We start from the raw sequence: 19,844 nt of genomic DNA, 5'->3' as shown, positions 1-19,844 counted from the left end.
TTTCTGCTAGATTAAAACCTGTTAAAGACCAAAAAGGAGATGTGTTTTCTAGGATGCTCTAAGGTAAGATGCAAACCAATAAACTAAAAAAAGAAAGAACTCAATAAATAGACTAAATATCAAGAAAACCACCTGATTGATGGGATTTACTAGAAGTAAATCTTTATTGAAACTGTTCTTGTTTGGAGTAGCACAGCCTAGGTGGGTATGCTGATGGAAGTCGTTCTGTTTCTTTCTGTTTAATTTCCAAGACTTCAGAATACACTTGTTTCATATTTCCACAGTATGGTCCCAGTGGCAGGAAAATGAGAGCTGAGTTGCTGTATTTACATTTATTCCAATTTCTCGAAACAAAAATGCTCAGTCTAAAAATGATGGAGAAGGATTTCAGAGGGATCCTTGTGGCTTCCTTGAGTGGAAAGGTCATGCATCCTTTTTGTGCAAGGTTACACAAGAATAAGCCTGGCCTTTTTTAGAAATCCTCCGGACAGTTATGTCCCTGTACATTCCAGGGCGATATATTTCTCTCACCAAGACCACAAACTAACTGTTCAGATTTGGAGTTACTTTCTAATCTTACGCTTTATCAGTGAATTGGATGTAGGGTTTTTTGGATACGAATAACAGACTTTAGGATTTTGATTTACCTAATGCTGCACAGATTGTGTTCTGATTTGTCCTCTCCCCTTTGAGTTTAGATTTTTTTTTTTTTTTTCCCCCCCTCTGCTGAGCTCTGGTTTCTGGATCCCTGCTGAGGTCAAAGTACCCGTCCTTCCGTCCTTCCGTCCTTCCGTCCTTCCGTCCTTCCGTCCTTCCGTCCTTCCGTCCTCACTGGTTTGCTTCTCACAAAATTGGCAGAGAAATGAGTAGTGGAAATGACAAACAGGTTGGAATTAAATAGAGCTGGTTAGCTGAATATTTTTGCGTGTGGTGTATTTTAATCTGTGGATCTCCAGTAACGGGCAGCTGGGACATGCCTGACATACCATTATCTATATGCTGCTGTATTAGCATGATGTGCCTGGTGAACCAGCCAGCTGATGGGGCCCCGGCTTGTGTATGAAGTCCCTAACAAAGTAAGAACAGTGCGCAAGCACAAGCCTAAAGCAGCACGCGTCCCCTCCTCAAAGGACACCGAAATGCAAGTTTGAGACTAAGGGAGCATGGCTGCTGAGCGACCAGTTCTGACTTGGTCTCCTGCAGTTCCTTCACTGACTTCTTTCCCTCTTCCCATGGAAATCGCCAATTGTGAGAACAGCTTGTAAAGCTCAAGTAGATCGGTGGGAAGGAGTTTGGTTGTCCCTTGCTCTTTTGACACTGAATTGCAGCTAGAAGAACCAAAAACTGCCTCTGACAGTGGTAGCAGAGAGAACAGAGCATCCTCTGTTCAGACAAACTGATAACCAGCTGATTTCAGGGCTCTAGACCCCTGCTTCAGTGTATCCCATATCCCAGTGCTTCTTGCTGTGGCAAAAGAGTCTGGAGAGGGTGTGCATGAACTGCCTTGAACTCCTCATCACCCACGAGGAGAGGTTCCTGGGTAACCAGGCCATCAGGCTACAAATGACTTCTCAGACTTTGTCTCCTAGAAGAGACATTCTTAGCCCGTGGATGGAAATGGGTGGAAATGCAGAACAAAAACTCCTCCCTTTTCCCAGATGAAGGGAATTTGCCAAACTTTTAATAGAAGAACAACTCTGATAAAATCTATAAACATTTTTTTGTGGTCTCTTTTTTTCATTTGGGCCAAAAGAAAAGCCCTTCTGCTTGAAAGCTTGTCTGCTGCTTTCAATCCGTATTGGCTTAAACTATATAAAGAGAGGCAATAAACTTTGAGGTGTTTGAGCCAAAATGATTTCTTGTAGACTTTCCTACTTCTACTTAAAACGCAGGAAGACTTTTAAATGGTTGAATTGAAACACGCAGATCTGGTTATGGCAAAGTGCTTTGATTCAGCATTTGGTTTAGCTTTCAATGTTGCAAGTCCACTGAAAAATTCTGCCTATCTTTATTGGGGAAATTAAACCAGCTGACAAGCTTGTGTTTGGGGGAATTAAGATTTTTCTGGGAGATATGTTTTATTAGATGTGCTAGTACAGTTAGAAGCAGGCAGACATGGGCACAAAAGCCCTACAGGGGCTAGTAGCAAATAGTAGTAATGAACTAAATGGTGACTGTAAATACTGAAGTTAAGAATTGCTCTGGCATAGGTTAGGCTATCAACCTTCAGGGAGCTTTTAATGCTCGAGTGTATTATTTGGAGTGTGATCCTCTTAACTGCACTATAAATGCAACCTGTTATTAACTTGGGCAAAGTAGCGTAAAGCAGTTGCTTGGTTCTGCCCTCTCAGACTGACTCTGCAAAAATGGGACAGATGCGCAGCCCTGACACAGGTGGGGTTCCTTGCCGGGCTGTTTTGGAGTTTGAAGGCAACAGGCAGGACATTGGAGGCTGAACTAGATCCACCATGGAAATGGGCCACTTGAGGGCTGTTGGTGGCTGGAACTCCCCAGGGTGGGCCTGTTCCATGTTGCTTATTCTCCTTCCTGTCCTCCCTGGGTGGAGGGCAGGAATGAGAGAGTTTAAGGCTAACTGAAGTGACAGGGAACTAATAAAATGTAACCTGAAAATCCTAGCCAGTAAGTCATTTAAGAGCCTGTGTTTGATATGAGTAAAATGAGGAACACCACTGATGAGGTAGCTCCTCTAAGGCTCCCCCCAAGTTTTTGCCCAAGCCAAATGTCTATTAGTGCAGGCTGAATGCAGCCCATGGCTGTTACAGTCCTTAGTACTGGGCTGAGGTTGATACAGACCCAAGAGGCTTTTTGAAATAGCTGTGGGAGAAGCTGGATTTAGAAATGAGCTTAGAGCTGAAAGAAGAATAGGTCGCTTTCAACCCACTTTACTGAGGGAAATTATAAAGCTTTACTGTCAAAAATGGGTGTTGTTACCTTGCCTCATTGGGGTGTACTGGGTGTGGGACGAAGTGTTGAGAGGATGTTGGTTAAAAATCACATGCTGTTCTTAGCCAGCATGTCACGTTGCTTGTGTATGGCATATGAAATGCATAACTTTGAGAGTAGAAAAGGCACAATGTGGGTATAAGTTTCTCCTACCCCTTCTCATAATCAAAGTCAAAAGAAGCTTCTAAGTAATGAATTCAAAATTGATTACTGTCATTTAGGTAGTATACCACTAAGTCAAGAGCTGTGTGTTACAGAGCTGTACGAATCTGTAGCTTTCACAGTGACAGAATAAATACACAGTTACTGTGGGGAGGAAAGACATTCTCCTTGGAGTATAATCCATTTGTAGAGTACTAAGAAAAGAAAGAATCCTTATGGCAGGTATTCTGTAACTACGCACAGCTGCACAGCTTCCACATCTCAAAGATGTGGAAGGTTGACCACAGCACGAGTCTCCCTAGTATGGCAGGCTTCTAGTCCCAGCTCTTCCTCCATAATACCCTTTTCCCCCAGCTGTAACTAACTCTGCTCACTGGTGTATGGTGTTCATCATATTATTCGTGTCTTGTCCAACAGGTACACTCAGACTACAAGGAAACAGAAATCCCTGTGGTAAGTTCTCAAATGCCTGTGTGCTTGCACTGCATGGTATTTCTAAAATGCTCCTGAAGTGCTTCCTAAAGTAGTGTTTCTTTGGGCACAAGAAGTCATAGGTGACTAGTAAACTTGCTGGGGTGAAGGAAGCAATCTCCACGCTCTCTGAGGTACAGGGTTTGCCTGCATCATAAGTGGCTCCTGCTGTTGCAATTGTTGGGCATGGTATTGAAGGATTCAGCCCCAACGGTAGGAGGGAGTATACTGTAAGAAATTTGGGTTGTTTGAGGTGATTTTGAGGGTGGAAAGAGTATGGTGCGAGTCAGCCTATACACATTGCTTGGTTTCACCCTAACAGGGAGTAACTTCCCAATGGCAGTCTAGAAAGCCTCTTCAGTTAACTATTTACTAAAATGACTTACGCTGCAGAAGATGTGGATTATCCTAGTTCTGTGCTAGGTGGAAACAGGTTGGGATGTGGAAGATTACCATCACCTAATCCTGTTCCCCCCCACCCCCCTCTAGGTAACACACCAAAATTTTCCAGTGTCTCAAGTGCCCAATAACACCAGCTGCACAAAACGGACAGGTGGCCCCACTCCCGAGCTACAGCAAGCCCTCTCTGCCAGTGAGAGGCAGTGTGTAGAGACAGTCGTCAACATGGGGTACTCGCCTGAGAATGTCCTGAAAGCCATGAAGAAGAAGGGACAGAACATAGACCAGGTAAGAGCTGGTGGAACAGGAAAGGGGCCCTCTGTTGGATGCTGATCCTGCTGAGGAACTGGACCTTGGGTTTGTAAAATGGAGAGAGGGAAGCTCTTGGGCTCTAACACTGAGTTGCAGCTTGTAGCTACTGTGGYGTTAACCTCTGGAGAAGTTGAGTCACCTGGCACTGAGGGCTCTCCCAAAAAAAACCCAAAAATCCTATGCATAAGCTTYTGTTGAGATACTGCTTAAGGCAGCCACATCTTCAGGTGCTGCATCCCAGCTGTCTGAGGCTGGGACAGGCCCTCAGCTCCCCATGAAGCTGGGAGAGGTACTTGGTCTTCTCAAGAGCCACAAAGGATGGCCCTGAGCTTATTTAGCATGATTCTACCCCTTGCTCAGTGCTGTTTGTTTAAAAACTAGGCAGCTTCCTTTGTTCTGAGCTCAAGCAGTTACTGAGCTGCACTCTCCTTCTCTAGAGGGATTGGCCCCTGCAGGCTTGCTACAGTCATGAAAGGCTCTTGCAAGGCACCAGTGACTGACTTTTTGTGCTATGACTGTGGCGCTTCCTGCCCCATGTGTTGCCTCAAACGCTTGTTAAAACCAGGTCAGAGTATGCAGCGCCGCAGAGTGAAGCGTGGCTCTGGGTCTTGGATCAGCTTCAAACAAAGACATGTTTTAAAACAGGGAGAATGTGGCTGGACTTTCTACACCAACCCTATGTTTGCTGTGCTTTGTCCACAGCATCCCCTTGCTGGACTGCACAGATAGCTTGGGGAAGGAGTGGTGTCTCAATAATTTTTGTTTCAGGCAAAATCTGCCTACCTGTGGAGCTGCTCTGCTTGTCCACTAACTGTGAATCTGCTTAAACAGTGCACTGTAGTACTAAATGGAAGGCACRTGCCTTTGGAGGGCAGCTTTAATTCCTGCTGTGTTTTCAGGTTGTGTTCTCCTATGTACTTAGCATTACCTTCCTCTTACCCATCTAACCCTTACCCATACCTCTCAAAGCTGAGAATGGAGAAATTTGGCAACAGCTTCTGTGTGAGAGATATACAGCTCACTCGGCAGTCTACTGAGTTCATCTTAAAAGGCTGCCCACTGCCAGACTGCATTAGCTCTTGGAGATGTCTGAGAGGAAACTGATTCAAGGGCTGACTTATCTTACCTCTGTGACCTACAGTATCATTTCAAAAACTTGTGGTGTCAAAGCACTGTTAATCTTAAACTTCTGCCTTCACTCTGTGATCGGGAGCAGAAGGCTGAAGTTAAATTTTTAAGATTGTTTTGACTCAAGTGGAAAGTGAAGTTTGGAGCTGGTAGGAGAGCATAAAAAGACAGAAAGGCTCATTCATTTTCTCTGAACAAGCTGTCACGTAAAGAGCCTCTCGGCTCTACTAGGAAGAACTTTTTTTTCAGTCCCTAGTGAAGCCTGGGGTAGAATCATGCTTAGCCCTTCTGCATGTACAGAGATGGTATACAACTGTACACTGAAAATGTCACGCTGCAAACTTAGTTTCTTTTCCTCGTTCTCCACAGGTTTTGGATTACCTGTTTGCACATGGACAGCTTTGTGAGAAGGGTTTTGATCCGCTTCTTGTTGAAGCAGCTTTGGAAATGCATCAGTGTTCAGAAGAGAAGGTGAGGACATTATATGCTAAGCAACAGTGAAATTGTACCGTGAAGGGGAATTCCAGTAGCAGTTCCTCTAAAATGGCTGATGTAGTTTTGGCTTCACAGTAATACTGCCTTGTTTTCAGAGAACATCCTTGTGGTGATAAAGCGAATATGTGTTAAAGCACTAAACACATTCTGCATAACTTTTTTTATTGTTCTCAGTGGAATGCATTTGTATGGGGACAGGCTTTTTAAAGAGTCTGTCTATTCTGGCTGTCACGTTTTGAACYCCTACTCTGCTTCTGGACCAAGTGCTTGGTACAGAGACACTTGATTTCAGAAGCAGCAAATTACCTTCAAAATCCTGCCTGCCCCGCTTGACCCAGCCATGAATTTCCTCCCTGGTACAGACACCCTGACGTGCTGCCCAGCAAATTATATTAGGGCTTTGTCTGGAAAAAGCTGGAAAAAATGACTTCTGGGGGACTGGTTCGCTGTGTGACTGCTTGGCAGCACCAGAGGGGCAGGAGCGCGTAGCCAGGACAGAGGACAGTAGGACTGCTTCTTTTAGTGTATGTCAGCTTGTTGTGTGCTGAGCTATAATATTAAATCTGCAGAGGTGCAACCCAACTTCCCCTAGACACATGCATACCTGCCTACCTTTCTTGAACTTAGTGATGAGTGCAGATGGAGGAACAGCAGTGTGAAGATGGGGGAAGTGACTGAGAGTTTAGGAAGCACATCTACTAGTGGCTTAACCCAAAATTGAATGGAGCTAGTCTTCTGATTGTCCATTTCAAAATATTTTTCTCTTCTGGAGTGGGGTACAGCTACTGTAAATGACAGATGGTTCATAAGTCTGATTACTTGATTCATTTCTTGTCACTTGTTTGGGGTGTGGTGGGGGGATTGAGGCTCAAGAGGGATTCAGGTTTGGAGTTAGTAGATGGTATTATAGTATGTCCAATAGGATTTTTGCTAATTTCCTTGGTTTGCCCTAGATCTTAAGAGCCATTTGATAGAGAGGGTTATTGCACCGTTTGCAAATATGGCTTGTAATAATGGTCAGAGTAACATCCTTGCTGAAGATGAGGCCCAGTGCGCTGCTGAACACTGAGCTCTGGTGGCTTTTGTGCGAATGCACCTTTTCTAAACTGAGCTTGCTGAATAGGATGTATTTTTGGAGCTAGGAATTAGGGTTGCCCAGTGGCTGGAGAGTGGCACTGTGCTAAACCCCAGCTCCAAGTAAGACTGAGCCTTGGTCCTTTTCTCTCTTGCAAATAATTGTCTGTCTCTCTCTTTCAGACCACAGAACTTCTCCAACTAATGAGTCAGTTTAAAGAAATGGGCTTTGAACTAAAAGACATTAAGGAGGTCTTATTATTGCATAACAATGACCAACACAACGCTTTGGAAGATCTAATGGCCCGTGCAGGAGCCAGCTGAAAACACATTCCTGGGTTCTCGGCGTGCAATGGAGCAGGACCAGCCCCACCACCTTCACATCCAGTGTGACTTGCTCTCGACAGGAAGGAGCCCAGCTTTTCGCGTACACGGCAGAGTGACTGAGCAAGCCTGCCTGCGTGCATTACTACAGCATTTCTTTCAACTGAGAGCCAACTTCCTTTCTTAAATTAAAATTTTAAAGTGCCCTTTCCTAAGTTTCCTTTTTCCAGCTTGGCCACGGAGAGTTTAGACTGCCCAACCTCTACTGGAATTGTATATAGGCAGAGACAGGAGTGGTTTTTCCCCCCTACTGTTGCACTGGAGTTGGACAGAAGAATACTAAGTTGATTCTGAAACTAGGATGCTTTGGTTCTTTAAAGCTGCTTTCATGGTGTCTGCTTGTACTGAATTACTTGACTGTCACAGTCCAGATTAACTGGTTAAATTTGACCTTTAGTGCAATGGAGTTTTATTTTTTGGTTGGAAGTTAGTCTGTAACTTAGTAAAACACTGGTTCAGAAACTGTCGCTATGCATAAAAAGAGAAGCTGTTCCTCTTCCTGTGTGTTTTTTTTTTTTTTTTTTGACCCATGCATCCAACACTTCTGCCAGACGTGAGTATCCAGTGCTGAGTGGTGTGTAAGTTCTCTTGAAACAGGTAAGCTGTGAACTCAACCTGGATCTGCAACTTGTGTTGGTTCTTGAACCTGAAGGCAGAGAGCTGGGACTCAGTATTCTTAACCCCCAGGTTTGTAGGTTATTTAAGGAAATGCCCTGCTAGGAAATCAATTATCTTTTGTTTTAAATAATACTTAGTGTGAAGCAGGAGGTTTCTTTCAAGCACTTTTCTTTGAAACAAAATATACTCACTGCATTAGTTCCATTCTCCACACTGCTATAGAATTACCTAATAACATCTAGTACTAGAAATCAGGTTTTGGGTTGTTTTTGGTAGTACGAAGTGTATTATGTTGTACATTGTTCAAGTTCTAAATACATAAAATATCAGCAGTCTTGAGGAATCTTTAAAGTAGTTTGCTAAGTATTTTGATTCTGCAGAAGAACAACTAATAAAACCCTCAAATGTATTCCCAGTGTCATGGTTCACATCTCTCATGCTCTTTGGCTTCAGTAGATGACCTTGCTGAATCCTGCGAGCCCAGGTGCTGCCCGCTCCTGTGGGCCTGTATGTTCACTGTCAGCGCTGGGCAGACCTACCAGAGTCCTCTGGGCCAGTGGCTGCACTGGTGAAACATGCTTCTTTCTGTGGCCTGTTTCTGTTTTGCACTCGAACAAAACCAGACCTGGGTATTCACGCTCATGTTAGAGCATGGAGCTGGCACTGGACTTCGGGAGGGGAGGACAGCTCAGCTGGCTGCCTCAGCTTAGGTTTTTCAGTAGGAGTTTCAGCAGCAACTTTCTAGTCAGTGGGCAGCTCCTGTGGGTTTGCTTAAAGCAGTTGCTCAGCTTTCCTTCCTAGGTGAGAGATGTGACAGCTTGAAACCAAGGAAATGGGGTTCCTGATTAGTCAGAAAAGCTGCAAAACAACTTGCACTGCTCCAGTGTCACTACTGTGAACATTTGTGTCACTTGTTTCTTGATTCTCAGAGCTGATATCCAAGCAAAAGTCCCTGTCTAGTACTAGACATTCCTGCAGAATAAGCAAGAAATCTTTCCAGTGGAAAAGTAACTATTTAGATCAAACCTCTCAATAAAATCATCTATTTGGTTGTGTTAATGCTGAAGTTTTTCACGGTTGCCCTCATAGGGGATCACTGTGAAATACAGTAGAATAACCACATTGTGTAAAGAGATTGTTGCAGACGTGAGAGCAGAGGTGTTAATCTAATCTCTGTGCAGTAGTGAAAGACTGGGAAGTGGTACCTATAAATCCAGCCTCCTTCCACCAAAGAGACCTACTACCGTTGTGTCTTCTGTGGCAACGCCGCTCTTGATTGCGCAGTGAGGTTTCTGCATGTTGTGTTACTGGGTGGCTGCAAGGCGGCAGTGCTTTCAGGACAGCTGCTCTTACAGAACGAACACACAAGYCGGTTGTGTGACCATCGAGTGAGGGGGTTAACTACGTGATTTAGGGGAGGGGTAATGAAATGTGGAACAAATGACAAAATGTGCTGAAACTTGAATGTTGTTTTTGGGTAGCATGTGTCTGTTTAGTTACACTGATCCTCTTGTTATCTGCTGTCACGTTCCAAACCAAGCTTGTTCTGGGAGTGGAGAGGTTCTGCTGCCCTGCRGTGCCCGAAGGCTGGTGCTCTCCCCTGCTGCTGGTTGGAGAGAAGATGCTTGTGTTCCCTGTCATACTTGACACCTGCTTTTCCTTAATCAGCAGCTCTATTTATGTACCTGGAAAACGGCACTCAGCAGTGTTTCAACGTTGTCAGAGGCCATTCTGCCTTGTGTGCAGGCTGCAGCCAAATCAGTACTGGTATCTGGACTTGGGATGTCACGGGGGAAAGGCTCGTGAGGAGCAGTGTAGAGGCAAAGCCAAAAACCCATCTACAGTTTGCTTTGTTTACAGTGGGCAGGGCCAGAGGCTCACTGCTGCCTTCTGATGGTTTTTCACAGCAGCAGCCCTGAGGAGGAGGCTGATACCAAAGGGCTGTCAGTCGCTGACACGGGGCTAAGGGCTGCCACGCTGGCCGCAAAAGCCTGGTGTGATGCGAGATGCCCCTCTGGTTGTTGGCTTGGTTTGAGGGATCCTAGTTTGGGAGGCAGCGGGAGCTCCCTGGCTGCCGGCCACACTTGAGCCCTAGGGTGCCCTGAGGCTTCACTGGGTTGGGTTGCCCAATGGCTCTGGGATACCTCATCAGCGAAGCTGCTCGGCTCCGCTTAGCTCCTGATCCCAGGGTGTGTGTCAGCAGGTTATTTTGTGTGTTAAGTGTGTGTGGGTTGGGTTTCTTTGGTTTATTTTTTGGGGTTTTTTTGGTTTTCTTCCCTCCGCCCCAGCTTTGCTGCAGCTTTTCCGTGTGACGTGTGGCTGGGCAGCTCTGCCTGCCCTCTGCTCGCGGTCGTTCAGCGCAGTGTGGTGCGAGGGTCACCTCGCTGCTGCCTTAAGCTGCCGCCTGTTTAATTCAGTGCTGTACGGCTGACTGTTGGCTAGAGGACGGTGCCTGAAACATGAGCTGCACGAACAGGCCGGGTGGGAAGGGGGAGTCTCGTATGTATTTCCAACCCAAGCTAATCTTTTACAGTTGGATGCTTTTAGTTTTGATCACGTTTAATTTAAAACAAACTCTACCAGAGTTCTGTAGTAAATTGGATTTTATTTTAAATAATGTAAAGTATTCAAATAAAATATCAAGCACCTGCCATGAGCATTAATAGTCTTTGTTACAATCCAATACAAAAGTAAATTCATTAGTTCTTAATTTACTTGATTGTACGTGGCCAGGCTCTATTAATCTCTTAAACTTCTATAACAGTTTTGCATACATTCCTCAATGAAAACAACTCCTATCAGATGTCAGTGCAATATCAAACAGCTGTAAAGGGCTGCCATTTCTGAAACACTCATTTAGCACACTCTCACACAAGAGTTAAAGCAGCATCTAGGTAATAACCTTAAGTGGAGAGAAGAATATACTCTCATTTTGGTAGCTTCTGGTACATACTATGAGCCCAGTTTTGCTATTTCATGGGCAGGTAGTACTTCAAGCATGTCAATAGTCCTTTTATTGCTAAGGATGAGGTGCTTTTATTTATTTTATTTTTTTCTTTTGTCAGTGGACTGAGTCTTGTATTCAGCAGGGGAAAGAATAATATTCTGAGAATAGCCTGGAAATGAAATGTTACTTAACAAGGTGCACTTCTGAAGATGACTCTAGTTTAAGAGCTCATCAGATCTTGGAAACTGGCTTTTTTTTTTTAATTGCTGGATGTTTCCCAGTGTTCCTGACCATTCCAGGGAACAGCTGCTTTGGAAACTTGCACTGGGAACAGGCTTGCTTACCTTTTTCACTGTAGACCAGACAGAAACCACTCACAGGTGACTCAGTTTGGTAGCTGACTTGACTCCCATTTCCTTTGCACATGGAAATTTTTGGTCACTGTATTGCTGCACTTATCTCAGAAAATACCAAGATAATAACATGGCACTGCCACAGTGTGGTTCGTTCTTGCATGTTGCTTTAGAAATGGCCATCTTGGGAAAGAGACTGAAAATCCCTGTGAATGTACTTTGCTGAGCTGCTCTTTAAAAACAGTCCCCTACTGCGTGAAAGTACAAATCAATCACATCTTTCAAAGCTATACCCATGTCCCAAATGTCAAAGTACACAGAAGAAGGTAAGTACTGCCCTTTTTCCTCTCTTTCCCCCAGCTACCACTGCATTACTGGCTGGACCTCTCCTTTTCCTGTGACCTTTGCGCATATCCTTCTGTCCCACCTTCTCAGCTCCAGACTAGCTTGCAAAAGTGCTCAGCAGCTCCCTAACAAACAGCCTTGTTTTCTGTACCATCACTGGGGAAAATGCTGTGGAAATTACTGAAAATGCTTCCATCTCTTTGCTTTCGGAAGATGCAAGCACTACCCACTGCTTGCGCAGTTCACCTCACCTTTTACATGGGGGAAAGCTGTCCTTGTCTCTAAGACTGGGGGGAAGTGGGGGCTGCATTTCTAAGAGTTACTTATTTTAAAGGGGAACTCAGTTTATAGCTGCTCTTGTCTCCCCGGTGTGTTAACAACACACCGGTATCCCATGGGCTAGCAGCAGGCAGGTGCATGTGGTTGCTGTATAGTTCTCTGTTAGCAGCTGTCGAGCACAGCTACTCCGTGGTGCGTGAAGGTGCTGTGTGTGCGCTGAGGCTGCTGAAGAGGTGCTGCCTTTCTTGCTCCTGAAAGCCTCGTTTCTCAGAGTAAAGGCAGCTTCTTAAAAGCAGGCTGGGAGGCCTGGTTTCGAGTGTGACTTTCTGCTGGCCTGTAACCTGGACTCGGGCACTATCTTGAGGGCCATAAACTCAGACTCTGAAATGGCTCTGCTCTCTGCTTCGCAGGGTAATCCACTGTCAGTTGGGAGATGGAGACTAACCAGTACTTTTTAATAAAATAAATAACTTTTTTCAGTTACTATGGTTTGTCCTACCCTTGTGCTTCTGTTCCCCAGGGCTTAAGCTSTGTGACGTTCCTGGGAGTGTTTGCACTGAATATGCAGCACAAATAACTGAATRTGATCACTGCACTGTTCCTCTTCCAGACTTGTGCTCCTCTGGGTAGCCGTAGTAGCAGACAGCAAAATTCATAGCTGCTTAGCATGCTTAGATTGAGCTACTGTAGGCATTATTGAGGAGACATGGAACTGGCTGTGTGCTGTGACAGCCCTGACTTTGGACTGGGATAGCTTGCATAGCATGTTGCCGTAGTTATGCATATTTTAAGCTCACTTGTGGCTTCAGCAGGCGGATTTGTTTTGAGGCTCAGATGTACTGCACAGAAGCAGGGATTTTGCAGGGCTACAGTTGATAGTGCTGTAGTTCTTGGTTCAAGTATCAGGTTTACTTAACAGCAAGGTTAGCAGCTTCTGAAATCCAACTGCCTCTAAGCGGACTCTCTCTTTTGATGTGAAAAATGAATTCTGCAGTGCAATGAAGTCACCCTGGACGAAGCACCCTACAGCAGAGCTGTACGGCAGAGGTCAGATATCCTTCGTAGCAGGGTAAACTTTGGGCCTCTCACTCTTGGCCTGGGTATGAAACCCATGTGTTTGTTAACATGCCAGATGACCCTTTGGTGCAAAGTCCCTTGTATATAAGCCTTCTGCTAAACCACCCATTACGCGTGACTTACTTAAGCCGTCTTTTTCAGATGGTCTGGAGTTAGTCCCAAGCAAAGAACAAGTGCAGCAATAGCCTTCCGCCCTCTGAAAGCATCAGCACCTCTTGTCCTACCTTGATTTTCATATATTTTGGTCTAGTTATTTAGTGTATTTAAACAGTGGCTCCCCTCTGCTTCCTCATTTGTTTGCCAACATACTTTTCTGGATAGCTTTTGAGTATTTCTGTTCAGAGCTGTGTCTAGTTTCAAAGTGGTTCCCCCCCCCTCCAATTTTCTTGGCAGCACAAAAGTGCCTTTAGTATGTGAGAAGCTGCTGTGACTACTGTAGACTGGACTGCCTGGTGAGATATTTAAAGGCTGCTGAACTGTTAAGAATGTGGCTTACTCATTTTAAGGAAGTACAAAGCTTGTGGTGACAAACATTCCTCTCCCTTACTCAAAATTCTCTCCATCCTTTTCTAAAATATATACTAATTGCAAATATCAAACCAAAAGCTATCCCCTACCCACCCACGCTTTGCAGCACCAAATGTGGTGGAACACTAGCTGGCTCTTTCCATAACTGTCTTTGCGCATAGGGCATGTGTAAGCAAAGAAGAGCTAAACTGGTGGTGGTGTTTGCAAGACTCTGTCAGTGCCAGGAGAAGCTAAATAGAGCTTAAGCTGGGCTCGCATGGTCTGGATACACTTTGACTTCAGTACCAAGATTTCATCCAGCTTGGTCACGAAGTTCTGAAAATCCTGGGGAGAAAAACAAAAGGAAAGCTTGGGGAACAACAGCGGTAGCAAGTTGGAGACAATCAGCATATTTTATGTACTGCTGCAGTACATAAAAGAATGTTTTCTATTCTACGGTGTAACAGACTTAGTATTTCCTTATGAGAGTCCTGACTCTCAAAGAGTCAATTGCCCCTAATGCCCCTGACTCTCAAAGTTCAATGCCCCTAATTACTGAGGTTAATTTACTCCYGTAGTTTTTTTCCTTTAGCTGTCTAATACGCTGGCTTAAAAAAAGGAATTAAAAAGGAATAAGATTCCTGCTGTCACCCTTCTGCACAGGTTGTCCTGTAGAGGGTTTGATACAGATACTAGTCATCTGAGGTGCAGTTTTACAATGTACTGGATCTGCTCTTTCCCGTGTTCCTGACACCTCTCTTGTGTTGGAGCTAACAATCATGAAGATCAGTGGTAATCAGACAGAAAAAAAAAAATACTATTTGTGGGAGAGGGGAAGGACTGTTTTACATGAGGTCACAGAGCCAGTCTAGCTCCTGCATAGCTGCAGGTCTGCTAGATCAGACGTGATAAACAGCAGCAACGTAGAGCCTAGGGAGAGGCCGCTACTTTCCATAGCATTCTGCCACAAAATTAGACAAAGTATGATCTGAAACTGTACCTAAAACTGGAGGCAGTTATTTTTAAGCAAGGCTTGTGTTAATAAAGGAGCATTCAGACTTGCCCCTGCCAGATGACAAGAGAGTTTGGTGCCTTTGGTCACAGGTCAGTGTCTGAGAACTGGGGAAGTGTCACTGTCCTCAGGGCTAGGGACTTCGACTGCTTCTGCGTGAAAAACAATCATGCAGGACTCGGGCACAATATTGTCCTGCAGACATCAGCACTGTAATGAAGACCAACCCAGCTGCCCTGGCTTATTTTTCTTAAGCAATTTAAATACTGCTTGGTTCAGTATGTGCTTATGTGGCAGGAGTTTCTCTGTGGCCCAGGTTTCATGGCTGGAGAAGTGGCAGCCATCTGAAAGCGAATGGAGGACAAACTGACCTGGGAAGTCCAAGCTAGTTTCATTGCCCAAGGAAAGGTCCTGCTGCAAAATAACACTACCAGGCAAAAGCTATTTGCACATTGCTGGGAGGCCTGGCAAGAGCATCACATTCCTGCTAGCCTGAAAATGATTGCTACTTGGGGCAAATAAATGGATTTGCGGGGGGAGGAAGGGCCATCTCTATTGAGCAACAGAATTGAGAACAACCACCTTGAGTAATTAAAAAAAAAAAAAAAAAAAAAGACCGCTTTGTATCATCTTGATCTCTGCCACAAAACTAATACAGCCGATGCCTGTTGTGCCCCCTCCTGCGCTGCTATATGTTATCTGGTACTACATCACGTGCACAGTGCTGTCAGCTGGAAATCACAGCGGACTGGCCACATGGTGGCTGCCATTCCAAATTCCCCGAGGCAAAGGTCCCTGCAGCTGCACTTCAAGCTTGAAGCTGTGATAGGAATAAAAATGGCTTCGATAATATAATGCAGCAGTGGAACTTGGTTTTACTGATAGGGTGAGGAAACAAGGAAGGCAGGAGGCTGTCACTGGGAAATGTTAATGGTCTGGATGGGAGATGAGGCTTGTCACACAACTGTGACACACGCCTATCAGGAGGCAGGCGAAATCACAGTGTGATCTGAAGAGAAACCAGAGCACCTGAACTGCCTGACTAGCAGCGGGGCCATGCGAGTGCCAGTCTTTACAGCCAAGCCTTTACTGTCGTAATCCAAGACAAGGACAAGCCAAGAAACCCTCGAGTGACAGAAGAAGTTAAGAGCCTCTGAGGGAGCCAGTAATCATGGTGGTTAGAGCAGAGGAGTGAGCRGGGCCATGCTGATCAGGGGTTGGCACATCTGCAGTGTGATAAGCAAGGGACCCCCAGAAGGAGGTGGCAATGTGGCACTTCATCACCAACCGTGACATCCCAGTGTCATGCTTTATGGGAGGGCTGCTTTCTGTAGCAGTGACTTACTGGGTCCAGCCTGTAAGGGGAAAAAACTTCACATGGAAAGAAGCCCTGTTTGGTACAGTCTGGTACCCATGTTGCAAGATAAGAGAAAGGTGTCTTAGTGGAGACAAGCGGTTCAGGGTTGGCCCATCAGCCTCATTCTCCCCCAAGGACCTGGCAGAATGGAGACTGGCAAAGACAGGACAGGTACTGAAGATGAGCAGCCTCCTAGGACTCAGGGAGGCAGCAGAGAATAAGAGGAGGAACACGAGGGATGTCACTGATTCAGATTAAAGATTAATTTATGCAGGTTCAACAGGCACTGAAATCATCATCTGAAATACTTACCGTTGCTGACATCTGATTCATCAAGCACTCTTCCTTAAAGCACAAGGATGCCATTTCATCCAGCTGCTGCCGATGGGCTCTGATCATAGCCTGTCTGATTAACACAAAGTATACCCTTGGTTACACAGCCTGCTGCTCTGCCTGTAATTACTGTTAAGCTCTGATAAGCTTTTAAAAAGGAGGAATATCCCTGAAGAAGTCTTGCTGCTGGTGCTCCCTGGCACTCAGGCACACACAGGCACACACACACAGAGTGGTTCTTGATGTATGGTGGACTATACTTGTTTGGGCTACAGGTAAAGAGCCTGATGCCTGAGGATTGCTCTGAGAAGAGTGATCGCAGCCTCCCGTTAGCAGAGGCAGCCCAGGAGCACATACTGCTTTTTACCATAGGGAAACCTAGAAGGAAAAAAAAAAAACCCTGCCTGATTAGACCATGAGGTTGAAACCATCTGGGCAACTCTAGCTGTTTTTCTTTCCATAGGGAAGCAACAGCTATCACTTGCTTCTTGATGGGTGGTTTTGATATATTTTAGGTACTTTCCATCTTACAGGAAGCCAATTAGTTTCTGAGAATTTCAGCTTGTGTTATACTATTCATTCCTCTAATGTTATCCAAGGAAACTTTAATGGAATAATTGGCTTCCTGTGAGATTTTAAAATGTCACTAAATAACAGTCAATCATATATTTACATAAGATAATGACTATCAATTATCCTTAATTTTATTAAATAATTATTTCATAGATTAATTGACTTCCTAACAGTTTCAAAGTACATAAAAGCATGATATACAAATAAAGGCAGAGGTACCACATTTGTGTCTAGAATTTCTAGGTTCTATGACAAACTACAGCGATAAGTAAGACTTACTGTGCCTTTTCCAGGGCTTCCCTCTGCTGCTTTTCCATCTCTGATGTAGCACTTGGGGAGATGATGGGGGAGATGATGTTGGACAGGCCTGAGGGGCTGTTTGCATTTGCTGATGGCTTAATCTCTTTGGTAGCAGATTCTGACTCTGCAGCAAAAGTCTCTTTTGTAAAAATATTCTGCATCAATTTGTTCTTAAGCAACCCAATTTCCTCACTCCTGAACGATGACTTGGCTGTGTCTTCAGGATGACCGAAGTCCTGGTTCCTCAGTCCTGACTCGGGCTGCAGTAGCAGGCTGCTTTCTTGAGAGGGGGACTGGACTGTATAATCCATATTTCCCACACTGGGAAAGCATGGCGTACCTSCAAAATAACCCTTTTCAGGAATATCAGCATGTATTTCCTGAGCCATGGGCTCAACACTGTGTCCTTGATTTGAATTAGATTTTCCTGAATTACCAGTAATATCTTTAGCATCAGCATTGCACTGTCTCCTGTCTGAGTATCCTTCACACACTGAGTTACTGAGAAGCAAGCCACCCTCTCTCTCTCCTGTGGAGTCCCTGGATTCAGCTGCGGATGTTTCTGTCAGGGCTTCACTTCCAACAAACGAACTGTGACTGGCTCCTTGATTGAATGAACCTGAGCCCAGAAGGCAGCAGCATGGCTTCACATCACCACCTGCGGGTGAAAACCACTTGTCTCCTCTCTGTGGAAAACGCTGCAAGATGCAGTTTCTTCCACCACGACGCATTTGCTCCCCTAGCTCCAACATGCTGTCTGTCAGAGCTCTGTTTCTAGTGCACTGCCAGGCCTCTTCCTCAAGTCTCTTCTGGGACACATGTACGTTCCTGTCCAACATCTGTTTCACATGGGGAGACTTCTCTTGGTTGGAAGACACAGGCTCAGGTTCAGCTGCTTCCTCATAGTCAAGAAGGGRTACTGTGAGAGGGGCCACCAACTCAGAAGTTAACTCTGAGGAATTACTGGAAGCTCCACAATGGCCAACTCCATTTTTTCGAGTTTTCCATTTTAGGTCTCCTGCAAGGGCAGCCTGTCTATCCAAGGTGGATTCTTCCTTCTGCTTATGTAGGAGGTTGACCTCTTTGTGCTCTGGAGTCCCTGATTTCAGTATGGGAGAAACACATGGGTTTGGAGCCTCCTTTTCTGGAGTCAAGGCAGTTTCACTGGAATAAATGAGACATTTGTGTTTGGGTTTGTACTGTTTGTGATCAGCTGGGAAATCTTTGCCATTTTTCCAGTTACAAGCAAGATCTTCTTGCAGGCAGTAAGGTTTTTCTGCAGTATTGCTCGGAGGGGACTCAATAGTTAAGTCGTAGCTCCAGTCTGATGGAGTTTTGTGTCCACCTGCATTTTTAATGGATTCCTCTGTCTTTGGGCAGCTCCCACTACAATCCCAGCTGTCATCTAGTTCATGTTCTTGCACAGGAATTGAGTATTTAAACAATAAATCCTGTCTCTTTTGGTCTTTCTGCTCTTCCTCAGTTCCTTGTTCTCTTTGATGAAGGAAAAATGAATGTTGGCTACATTCATTGGGGCTTCTTCTTTTCACACTCTTTTGACTGCAGACAGGTGAGAAAGAATCTTCACTAAAATCACTGTCATCCAGATCTTCCAGCTGCATCCCCTCTTTGCTCTGTGCTTCAGTGGCAGTAAGGCTTGGCTCCTGCTGCACTTGAATCTCCTGGGGCTTGTAGTGAGTTAAAAACCTCTCAAGAGGTTGGTAGTTCAATTTCTGCTGTAGAATAGGTGGCTGCTGAAACTGCTGGTGATAAAGGCGTAAATGCTCCTCCCTTTCCTTCTGAAACGGAGAGAGGATTGCCCAGGTTTCAGCACACTGTTTAGCAAAGGCATTTCCCCACTCCTGATTGCCATCAGAAGGCTGATTTCCACCTCCAAAGGAAAAATCATCTCTAGAAACAAGCTGTTTCTGCACAGGTTGCACTGTCTGGACTTTCAGAGATTGGCCAGGTGGTTTATCTTGCACATACTTGTCTCTTTGGCCACTCTCTTTTGTCTCTGCCATGGCAGCATTTTTGATGATAAAATCCTTTGCAGTGTGGTTCTTTTCAGAGCGGGGAGACAGATCATCAGTCTTCTTCTTCAGGGGCTGCCCTATCCGCAGGACTCCCTTAACAGGGCTGGTGTGGTGGAACCACGGTGAGCTGGGATTTCCTCTGCAGGCATGTCCTTTGTTGACTCCCCTGGGGGTTGAGGTAAAAGGGACACTGGGTGGCTGGAGCGCTGAAGGACATGCTTTCGTTTTTGTAGAACTTGAAGGATGCTGGAGGCCTAGCTTCACTTTCTTTGGAGAGCTCTTTTCCCCAGGTGGCAAAGAGGGAGAGTTTTGGATACGTTTTGGAGACATGTTTCCAGCTATCCGACGTCTGTTTGTGAAGGGGGTAGAACATTTAATCCCTTTTTTCAACTCTTTGACCCTGTAAACGAGGCTGCCTTTAGATGTCATGCTCTCAGATAAATAATGATGCCTTCAGAACAAACTAATACTTTGGCATATTAAGGCTAAATTGCTTAACTGAATGTCATGATTTATGTTTAAACTACCAGTGACCCAGGCAGGCATCAAAAACGCCTGTACCAGAATGCCTGAACTTCTGGAAAGGTCTATATAGCATGTTAAAGTGCTTCCTTGAACAATGTCTAACAGGCCAAATGAGGGAAAATGGCCTCTATTCAATTTCAGTGGAAGAGGTTGCATTTCCACACTTTATAATGCACAGTACCAACTCAAAACA

The 19,844-nt window shown here is 45.0% G+C and overlaps 2 protein-coding genes across 6 annotated transcripts in view; one reads left to right on the top strand and one right to left on the bottom strand.

The window, feature by feature from the left end:
• UBAP1 (ubiquitin associated protein 1) overlaps window positions 1-7,887 on the top strand; it is a 36,398-nt gene extending 28,511 nt beyond the window's left edge. For all 4 annotated transcript variants that reach the window (XM_026083725.1, XM_026083726.1, XM_026083722.1 and 1 more), the window contains 4 exons: window positions 3,544-3,579; window positions 4,087-4,284; window positions 5,806-5,907; window positions 7,189-7,887. In XM_026083725.1, the coding sequence (XP_025939510.1) occupies window positions 3,544-3,579; window positions 4,087-4,284; window positions 5,806-5,907; window positions 7,189-7,329 (477 nt within the window). In that variant the 3' untranslated portion in view covers window positions 7,330-7,887. The remainder of the gene's footprint in view (window positions 1-3,543; window positions 3,580-4,086; window positions 4,285-5,805; window positions 5,908-7,188) is intronic.
• An 8-nt stretch (window positions 7,888-7,895) lies between these two features.
• The window catches only part of KIF24 (kinesin family member 24), a 35,115-nt gene continuing 23,166 nt past the window's right edge, over window positions 7,896-19,844 (bottom strand). For both annotated transcript variants that reach the window (XM_026083710.1, XM_026083711.1), the window contains 3 exons: window positions 17,070-19,526; window positions 16,197-16,290; window positions 7,896-13,860 (listed from right to left, as the gene is read on the bottom strand). In XM_026083710.1, coding sequence (XP_025939495.1) covers window positions 13,720-13,860; window positions 16,197-16,290; window positions 17,070-19,526 — 2,692 coding nt within the window. In that variant the 3' untranslated portion in view covers window positions 7,896-13,719. The remainder of the gene's footprint in view (window positions 13,861-16,196; window positions 16,291-17,069; window positions 19,527-19,844) is intronic.

The sequence above is a fragment of the Apteryx rowi genome, unplaced genomic scaffold (genome assembly GCF_003343035.1).
Source record: "Apteryx rowi isolate R43461 unplaced genomic scaffold, aptRow1 scaffold_612, whole genome shotgun sequence".
Taxonomy (NCBI): domain Eukaryota; kingdom Metazoa; phylum Chordata; class Aves; order Apterygiformes; family Apterygidae; genus Apteryx; species Apteryx rowi.
Note: the sequence above shows the minus strand (reverse complement) of the source record. Positions and strands in the feature narration are given on the sequence as shown.